General features: G+C 46.2%; 1 protein-coding gene across 1 annotated transcript in view; it reads left to right on the top strand.

Annotated features, from left to right (window-relative positions):
- Positions 1 to 8: 8 nt before the first annotated feature.
- The window catches only part of LOC106632095 (interferon-like), a 14355-nt gene continuing 3792 nt past the window's right edge, over positions 9 to 10571 (top strand). Inside the window, 1 exon segment of the mRNA XM_031065262.1 lies at positions 9 to 46. Within this exon segment, the coding sequence (XP_030921122.1) occupies positions 9 to 46 (38 nt within the window).

Below are 10571 nucleotides of genomic sequence, written 5' to 3'. Positions count from 1 at the left end.
CTGCCACTATGGCGCCTTTGTCCTCCCACTGCTTCTCCTACCATGGGTGAGTGTACTAGTTTGAAAGCGAACCAGTGGGAGATCTCAAGTGAGAAATACAATTTAATAGGAAAATTAAAATAAATGCAGTAAAACAAAACCACTGTCAGAGTCAGAATACAACCTGACACCCTGTTGGTCAGGGTGTTGGTAGCAGTTTGAGAGGAATGGCAGATTTTACAAACAAGCTGTGGGTCTGCTGGTAGATAAAGCTAGCACTGAGACATAAAAGAAACAATGGGAATGATTCCACTTATTGATGAATGGAAAAATATATTTGCTTTTACAAATAAACTTTAGGGTTGCTGATAAATTAAATTGGACATTGAAAGATGAAAGAAACAATGGGGAAAAACCCTAAATTCCATAGGAACTAAAAATTAAAAGGGTTATACATTAGAGAGAAATCTTTGGTATCAGGTGTTTCAGAAAGTCTGTACCTCTCAAGTACCTCAGCCAATGGGAAAGAGAAAAGGGAAACCTGGCTGGGAAATTAGGATAAAAAGGAGGCTGCATCCTCCAAAAATTTGAGAGACCCCAGGGGAATGCCCCATGGCCTCTCCCTTTATTTGAATAAAGTAAAAGGACTCCTCTGTCTCCTTTTTGGACATAAACCTCTGATGTTTGTGGATTAATTTTCCTAACAACAACAAAACAAAACTTCCCAGCAGGGTGATCAAGAACTAACTTGAAATATAAAAAAGCAGAAAACTAAAATGACAAAGATGACTTTCTCTTTCTCTTGGGTATTGTGAAAACAGTGGTACCTTGGCAGTAGGCAGCCCGCACTACATCCCTGTGTTGTGGAGCCAGGAGGACACACATCTTTCCGCTCTGATGGATGCAGCTGAACGCTACCTCTCCGAAGTGTAATACCAGGGTGGACTCTGACACTCGGGAGGTCAGATCTGTGTTCACCCGGCGCCGATCCCGGGCTCGACGCTGTCTTTTTGCCTGTGGTGGTTTCGAAGACTGAACTTCGGTCTTGCAGACAAATTAATAAATATTTGCTAAATTTTTGATAATTTTTGCTCACGATTTGATCATTTATAACAATAAGAATTAAAAATTAAAAGGGAGGGTTATACATTAGAGGGAAATCTTTGGTATCAGGCGTATTGTGAAGTCTGTACCTCTCAAGTACCTCAGCCAATGGGGAAAGAGAGAATGGAAATGTGGCCAGAAAATTTGCATAAAAAGGAGGCCGGGTCCTCCAAAACTTTTATTGAGACACTCCAGGGGAATGCCCCATGGACTCTCCCTTTATTCGAATAAAGTAAAAGGACTCCTCTGTCTCCTTTTTTGACATAAACCTCTGATGTTTGTGGATTAATTTTCCTAAAAAGTTTGATTAAATGATGGTTGAACTGGGACCTTATTAACACCTGACCTTACTGGAAAAGGACCCTCACCATCTACTTGGGTGCCCCAGGGGAAAACCTGGGACTCGGAACCCCTCCAAGGGAGCCTCCCCTGGATGTCTTCAGGACCCCGGCTGCCACTGCCCAGCTCTGCTGTCTTCTGCCACTACTTCGGGTTTTTTGCAACACTTTAACCCGATATCCCGTGTCTGCCCAACCCCCTGCGGTTCCTGCTACAGCTGCAGAGTTTCTACTTCATTTTGTTTGCCACCCCCAGGGTCTGCTCACCTCTGCCATTCCAGCCTGCCGCTCTGAGGTTCCTGCTAAAGCTCATCTCGTCACCCGAAGGGACCCCAGGACCAACTGCCCCTGTGGGTTTGTAAAGGAAGCCCCTTTTCTACCTCTTCTGCTGGCTCACCTGCCATTACAGTATGGAGAGAGAAGGCTGAGCTCAAGCCACAACGCCCTCTGCAGCTGTGGGGGAATCATTGCACCTTACCCTGCCCTACTGGGAGCCACCAGCGCCCCTCCTGCCGGCTATGACCATCACTGCACCAAAGGGGATAGTGCTTGATGGCCAAAAGAAGGCTGTTACTGGGTTTCTGGTTCTGTTTGTTGTTGCTGCCATTGTTGTTGTTTGTTTGCCTTTTTATACATACACACAGTAGTAAAGAACTGTTATTCCTTTTCCCATATCTTTTCCTGAAAGCACCATAATTTCAAAATTATAATAATTTGGAGGGAAGGAGGTAATATTTTCCATTCCAAAGGAGGTTCCCACCTTCCTTGGCAGACACCTGTCTTTCAAACCAAGACAGTCAACCTGGCAATTCCAGAGAGACACAAATCACTGGCCCAGGCCTACTGAGCCCTGCTCAACACCACTCAGTACTCTCAGGGGTACAAGAAGGTCTCTGGATCTGACAACAAGACAACAGGCCCTGCAACTACTCCAACCCCTGTGACAGGCCTTGCAGATGAACCAGAGAACCAACATGTGCTGGTATCAGTTGCCCCTATACAGAAGAAATGTACACAGAAGTCAGCTCATAAAAGAGCTTAGTAATGGAGGACAAGGAGGGAGGGCGAAGAGGGTGAAGCAGCGGGATTGTCACAAGTGCCATTCACAGGAACAGGAGGAAGAGGAAGAACAAGTGGTAACCACTATTCAATCTCTATCCTTAAATGAGCTGCAGGAGATATGAAAAGATTTCATCTGTCATCCAGGTGAGTGTATTATTACTGCCTAGCTGTTCTGATGCTGAGATAACAGAGCTAGCAGTTTGGAAATAGAGGGTAAGGAAGTCAAGCAGTTGGGATCACTTGCTAAGGAAGCAGGCATTGACAAAGCAATGGGAAAAATGACATAAGCCCTCAGTCTCTGGAGGCAAGTCCTGTCAAGTGTGATGGAAAGGTATCCCTAGAAGGAAGATATTCCATGTCACCCAAGACTAGACTGCAATTGAGAAAGGTATCTTACATCTGAGGGAATTAGCCGTGTGAGAGATGATTCATTATGACCTGGACAATGCGTAATTACATAAAGATCCAGACAAAGCCCAATGACTACAACCCATTAAGTGGAAATGTGTACAGAGCACACCAACGGTGCATGCCAACCCATTAACAACAATAATCTCGAAAGACAATACACCACTAACAGTGGATGAAGTGGTTCACCATCTCCGGGAATATGAAGACAGTATTTCTTCCTCCCTCATCTCAGCTGTGAAGAAACTGTCCGATAAACTGATCCAGGAGTTCCAGCAATTAAGAGGGATATCACAGAATGGATAAGGTTGGAAGGAACTACCAGTGGTGTCATCTGGTCCAGCCTCCCTGCTCAAGCAGGATCATCCCAGAGCACATGGCACAGGATTGTGTCCAGATGGTTCTTGAATACCTCTAGTAAGGGAGACTCCACAACCTCTCAGGGCAATCTGTTCCTGTGCACAGTCACACACACAGTAAAGAACTTCCTCATATTCAGGTGGAACTTCCTGTGCATCAGTTTCTGCCTGTTGCCTCTTGTCCTATTGCTTGGCACCACCAAGAAGAGCTTGGCTCCATTTTCTCGAAACCTACTTATATACATTAATGAGGTCCCCTCTCAGTTGTCTCTTCTCAAGGCTAAACAGGCCCAACTTCCTCAGCCTTTCCTCATAAGAGATTCTCCAGTCCCTTAATCATTTTTGTAGCCTTCTGCTGGACTCAGTCCAGGAGCTCCATGTCTCTCTTGTACTGAGGAGCCCAGAACTGGACACAGAACTCAAGATGTGCCTCACCAGGGCTGAGTAGAGGGGCAGGATCATTTCCCTTGACCTGCTGGCAAAGCTCTTCCTAATGTACCCCAGGATCCCATTGACCTTCTTGGCCACTGTGGAAATGCAGCTGGCTGGGATGAATAGTGGTTTAGCCCCGGTAGCATATACAGAAGGCATCAACCTGAGACCATGGGAAGCAGGGTACTGAAAGGGAGATATCTAGTCTGGTCATGGTGAGAACAGTGTGGTCATGGAAATTAGTATGTTGATGGTATGTTAATGGAACTATTCCATATTAAGTCATGATTCTGGTTCTTGTTCTCAGTTGGTTCAGAACATGTCACATATAAGGGTATGTTCTGAGTTCACGTTTGTGATTGGACCCTTACCCTCAGAATATCCCCATATCTCGTTACGTTCGCCACACCCCCCAGTCTTTGGATCTTGTCCCTCAGACTGTGCCGTTTCTACGTTTGTTATTTTGCTGTTAAAGTGGATTTTTTGGGCAAATTCATTGTACCCATTCCTCTATTTATGCCACTGTCCCCCCAGCTGGACCAGACTTGGGATTGCAGCGAGCCAGACTGCAATAGACCACAAGGGCACACTGATGGCTCATGGATGCCTAGGTCCTTCTCCGCAGTACCGCTTTCCAGCAGGTCGGCCCCCACCCTGTGCTGGTGCACAGGGTTATTCTTCCCCAGGTGCAGGACCCTGCACTTGCCTTTGTTGAGTTTCAGATGGTTCCTCTCTGTCCATCTCTCCAACCTGTCAAGGTTCTTCTGAAGGGCAGCACAACACTCTGGAGTATCAGCCACTCCTCCCTGCTTTGTGTTGCCAGCAAACTTGTTGAGGAGGCAGCTGCCCCTTCAGCCAAGTCATTGATTAATAAGTTAAACAATACTGCACCCAGTATTGAACCCTGGGGGACATCATCAGTGACAGGCTGTCGCAGACATCTTTTCATTAAAAATCCTTCCTTAGGATTTTTTCCTTCTGAGAAGCTGAGAGGCCTCAGAAACAAAATGTAAACAATGATTATCTGCTGCTGTGGAATGCAGCAGGTGGAGCCGTTAGCTAGCCTTCTGAGATGAAACCTTTCCTTCTATTGTTTTTAGTATAGTTTTAATGTAATATATATAATAAAATAATAAATCAAGCCTTCTGAACATGGAGTCAACATTCTCGTCTCTTCCCTCACCTGAAAACTCCTGTGAACACCGTCACAACAGGCCTCCAACTAGACCCTGTGCCACTGATCACGACCCTCTGGGATCTGCCATTCAGCCAGTTCTCAACCCACCTTACCATCCACGCATCCAGTCCACACTTCCAGGGCTTACCTATGAAGATGTTGTGAGAAACAGTGTCAAAAGCCTTGCTGAAGTCCAGGTAGACAATATCCATGGATCTCCCCTCATCCATCATGGTAGTTGTTTCATTGTAGAAGGCAATCAGGCTAGTCAAGCATGACTTCCCTTTAGTGAATCCATGTTGACTGCTCCAGGTCACCACCTTGTCCTCCATATGTGTAGAGATGGCCTCCAGATTGAGGTCTCCATCACCTTTACAGGGATTGAGGTGAGGCTGACTGGCCAGTAGCTTCCTGGGTCCTCCTTCTTGCTCTTTTTGAAGATCAGGGTGACATTTGCTTTCTTCCAGTCCTCAGGCACCTCTCCTGATCTCTGCAACCTTTCAAAGATGATTTTGTGAGTGGCTTTGCTATGGTGTCTGCCAGCTTTCTCAGCACTCCCAGATGCATTCTGTCAGGGCCTGTGGACTTGTGGATGTCAAGTTTGCCTAGGTATTTTCTGACCCAATCCTCCTTGACCAAATGAATGTCTTCCTCCCACCATTCCTTTACCCTGCTCTCCTGGGTCAGAGATCCCTGAGGGCTGGTCTTGTCAGCGCAGACTGATACAAAGGCAGCATTCAGTAACTCTGCCTTCTCTGCATCCTCTGTCACTGGGGTCCCCCATGGATTTAGTAATGGACCCACATTATCCTTAGTTTTCCTTTTGTTATTGTTGTATTTGAAAGAGCCCTTATTGTTGTCCTTAATATCCTTGGCCAGATTTAATTCCAGATAGGCCATGACCTTCCTCATCTCATTTCTACTTACTCTGACAACCTCTCTATATTCATTCCAAGTGGTCTGACCCTGCTTCCATCTCCTGTGTGTTTCCTGCTTATGCTTGCGTAGTGACAGGAGTTCTTTATTCATCCATGCAGGTCTCTTGCCACCTTTGCCTGACTTCTTGCTGATTGTGATGCATCATTCTTGAGCCTGGAAGAAGTGGTACTTGAATATTGACCAGCATTCTTGGACTCCTCTTCCTTGCAGGGCCCATTCTCATGGGATTCTTCCAAGAAGATCCTTGAGGAGGCCTAAGTCAGCTCTCCTGAAGTCCATGGTTGTGATCTTACATGCTGCCCTGCATCCTCTTTGCTCAGTACTGAACTCCACAATCTCATGGTCACTGCAGCCAAGGCCTTCCTCGTTTATTAGCATAAGGTTAAGCAGCTTGTTGGTTTCTCCACCCCTTGTGTCAGAAAGTTGTCATCAGTGTTTTCCAGCAACCTCCTCAACTGTTTGTACTTCTCTCTCTTTGGGCCCATATCTCAGTGTATTGTGTCTAACTGAGATAGAGTTCATTTTTCCATAGCACCCCTCACCCCTGTGCTTTGCTTTGGTAGCTGGAAGGGTGTTGAGAACACACCAGCATTTTGGCTACTGCTGAGAAGTACTGTATCTCTAACATTCCTTCCCCCATCAAGGAGGCTAGGAGTGGGCAAGATCCCGGGAGGGGACACAACAAGGCTAGATGACCCAAATTAACCAAAGAGATATTCCATACCATATGACATCAGCTCAGAAATATAAAGCTAAGGGAGAGGGGAGGAATGGGGGGCATTCATTATTTTACAATGTTTGATTTCTGGAGCAACCACTACACATGCTGAAGCCCTGCTTCCCGGGAAGTGTCTGAACATCGCCTGATGATGGGAAGTAGAGATTAACTTTTTCCTTTGCTTATGCACATGCAAACTTTCGCTTTTGTTCCTTTGCTTTAGTAAACTGCCTTATCTCAACCTATGAGTTGTTTTCCATCTTGTCTCCCCTGTCCCACTGAGGAGCGATAGAACGGCTTAATGGACACCTGGCACACAGCCAAGGTCAAACCACTACATTCAGGAACTGAGAGCAGGTGTCCTTTCATTCTTGAGAGAGTATTCAGAAGGTACATGTGGAAGAAGTTTTACAGCAACTTCTGTGAGCCAGAGAGAAGTTTGATAAAAGGATCCATGTTTACCCCTGAAAAAATTTCCTACCAAGGTCATTGACATAGAAACCAAGAAAGAGAGAAGGATAAATAAGAGAAACATGCAACTGTCTATTCCAATAAGCACATTGTTTTTCTTTCCTGACCAATGAGTACAGTGTAAAGTTAAGAGTTTTGTAAGAATGTATAAAAAGCATGCATGTTATAATAAAAACGGGTTAGGAGTGTTGCTTTGTATTGTCTCCGTCTCAACTACGACAGGTACACACCATGGGATACCCTGTGCTTTTACTTGTGGGACCATGGAGAAGGCATGAGGAAATGGGATGGAAAACCTACTTTGACTCTAGAGGCACAGGGGCAGGAATTGCAGGGAAAAACAATCACAACCCAATCCTGGGTTCATCCAGGAAAGTTGCTGCTCCAGTGGGCAGATTCCCAGGCAGAATGGAAGGGCTGATTTCACTACTGATTCAATGGAACCAAGTTTTAATCCATTTCTACAAGAACTAGAGAATCCTGTAATCAGTATTAGAGAGGCCCTGCCTCTAGCCAGGTGGAAGAGAGGGACAACTGGCTTTACTGGACTGTGTGGATCCAATGGCCTGGAATGTTAGACCCACAAGAGTATAAGCCTCTAGTAGATACCAGTGCACAGTGTACCCTAATATCATCGTGCTATGGCAAGTTGAATATGAGTCAACAGTGTGCCCTGGCAGGCAAGAAGGCCAACCATGTCCTGGGGGGCATCAGGCAAGGCATTGCCAGCCAAAGGAGGTGATTGTCTCACTCCACTCTGCACTGGTGTGGCCTCATCTTGAGTACTGTGTACATTTTTGGGCACCACAGTATAAGAAAGATATAAAGCTATTATAGAGCATCGAAAGGAAGGCTGTGAAGATAGTGAAGGACCCTGAGAGGGAGTTGTATGAAGAGTGACTGAGGTCACTTGGTCTGTTTAGCCTGGAGGAGACTGATGGGAGACCACATTATATAGCTCCCTCACAAGGGGCAGGCACTGATCTCTCCTCTCTGGTGACCAGTGACAGGACCTGAAGGAATGGCATGAAGCCGTGTCAGGGGAGGTTTAGATTGGATACTAGGAAAAGGTTCTTCACCCAGAGGGTGGTTTGTGGGGTAACAGGTGTTGGTGTAAGGAAAGAGTTAAACAGAGAGCAACAGAAGCTCCTGCAGCAGCAGCAACGAATCTACCTGAGACAGAACTGGACAAATGAGTCTCTACTTCTACTTCAACATAAAACTGTACACTCTTTGTGTTCATTTACCATGGCTTTGGAGAGAACAATGGAAAATGTCAGGAGGACAGATTTTTGTAGAACTGTGATTACGTCTATAAGCTGTAACCAAAAAAAAGCTCTTAGGAGTAAAGATATATATATTGATGCTTCCAAATAAGTCTCAGATTCACACTCTCTGCTGGTGGGTCTCGTCCCTTCATGTATCACAGTGGTTGAGCACTGGAACAGTCTCCCCAGGAAAGTGATCATAGCACCAAGCCTGCCAGAGTTCAAGAAATGTTTGGACAATGCTCTCAGACACATGATGTGACTCTAGGGGGTGTCCTGTGCAGGGCCAGGAGCTGGAGTTTGGTGATCCTTGTGGGTCCCTTTCAACTTGGGATATTCTATGATTCTATAAAGGGGCAAAACACATTTGTATTTCTGGAGTGAAAGGGGGATCCCAAGAGCTGACTGTATTGGAGGCTGAAATCAGCCTGACTGGGAATGAATGGCAAAAGCACCCCACTGTGACTGGCCCAGAGGCTCTGTGCATCCTTGGCATAGACTACCTCAGGAGAGGGTATTCCAAGGACCCAGAAGGGTATTGGTTGGCTTTCTGTATAGCTGCCCTAGAGACAAAGTTATCAGCTGGCTACCTTGCCCGGTCTCTTGGAGGACTCTAGTTGTGGGGTTGCTGAAGATTGAAGAACAGCAGGTGCCAAGAGTGCACCAGCAGCAATATCACACTAACTGAGACTCCCTGATTCCCATCCATAAGCTGACTCATCGACTGGAGACCCAAGGAATGATCGGCAGGATCCACTCACCCTTTAATAGCTCCACGTGGCCAGTGCAAAAGTCTAATGGAGAATGGACACTGACAGTGGATTATCATGGCCTGAATGAAGTCACACCAGTGAGTGCTGCTGTGCTGGACATGTTGGAACAATATAAGCTGGAGTCAAAGGCAGCCAAGTGGTGCCACAACTGATATCGCTAATGTGTTTTTCTCAATCCTGGCAGCAGAGTGCAGGTCACAGTTTGCTTTCACTTGGAGGGGCATCCAGTACACCTGGAATCGACTGCCCCAGGGGTGGGCACATAACCCTACCATCTGCCATGGACTGATCCAGACTGCACTGGAACAGGGTGAAGCTCTGGAACACCTGTAATACATTGATGATATCGTGTGGGGCAATGCAGCAAAGTAAGGTCAAGGGACCTGCCCAAGAGATCCAGGTTTTATGAATAAAATGGCAAGATGGACGTTGCCAGATACCAGTGGATGTGATCAACAAAACAGCAATGTCTCCACCAACTCACAAGAAACACAAGCTTTTGTAAGTACTGTAGGCTTTTGGAGAATGCACATTCCAAAATATAATAAGCTCTCTCTACCAAGTGACCCAGAAGAAGAATGTTTTCAAATGGGGGCCTGAGCAATGAAAAGTCTTTGAGCAAATCAAAGATGAGACAGTTCATGCTGTAGCCCCTTGGGCCAGTCAGGACAGGGCAAGATGTAAAAAATGTGCTCTACACCGCAGCTGGGGAGAATGATCCTTCCTGGAGCCTCCAGCAGAAATCACCAGGGGAGACTCAAGGTTGACCCCTGGGGTTTTGGAGTTGGGGATCTGAAGCCCTCTATACTCCAAATGAAAAGGATATAGTGGCAGTTTATCAAGGGGTCCAACCCACTTTGGAAGTGATTGGCACTGAAGCATAGGTCCTCCTGGCACCCCAACTGCCAGTGCTGGGCAGGATGTTCAAAGGAGGGATCTCTGCACATCATGCAACTGATGCTACATGGAGTAAGTGGGTCGCACTGATCATACAACAAGCTCCAATAGGGAACCCCAGTCATCCAGGAGTCTTGGAAGTGATCATGAACTGGCCAGAAGGCAAAGGTTTCAGAATGTCACCAGAGGAGGAGGTGACATGTGCTGAAGAGGCCCCACCATATAATAAATAACAAGAAAGTGAGAAACAATATGCCTTCTTTATTGATGGATCCTGCCATCAGTTTGCACAGGTGAAAGCCATCCAGTTGGCCTTAAACACTGCTGAACAAGAGAAATGGCCAATACTTTTTCTCTATACTGATTCATGGATGGTGGCAAATGCCCTGTAGGGGTGGTTGCAGCAATGGAAGCAATAACTGGCAGCACAGGGGCAAACCCATCTGGGGTGCTGCATTATGGAAAAATATTGCTGCCTAGGTGGAGAACTGTCCTGGGTTGACTGTATGATGCTTTTATCCCCAATTGTCTGTTCTGTTTATGCTGAATAATAAGTTTTACGCCTTTAAGACTTGTTCCAGAGAGTGAAGGGGGGAGAAAAGAAGCTTGCAATTTGTTTTCAGACACTGCACTCACTCCTCCACAT

Source organism: Geospiza fortis, unplaced genomic scaffold, assembly GCF_000277835.1.
Source record: "Geospiza fortis unplaced genomic scaffold, GeoFor_1.0 scaffold516, whole genome shotgun sequence".
NCBI classification, from domain to species: Eukaryota; Metazoa; Chordata; class Aves; order Passeriformes; family Thraupidae; genus Geospiza; species Geospiza fortis.
Note: the sequence above shows the minus strand (reverse complement) of the source record. Positions and strands in the feature narration are given on the sequence as shown.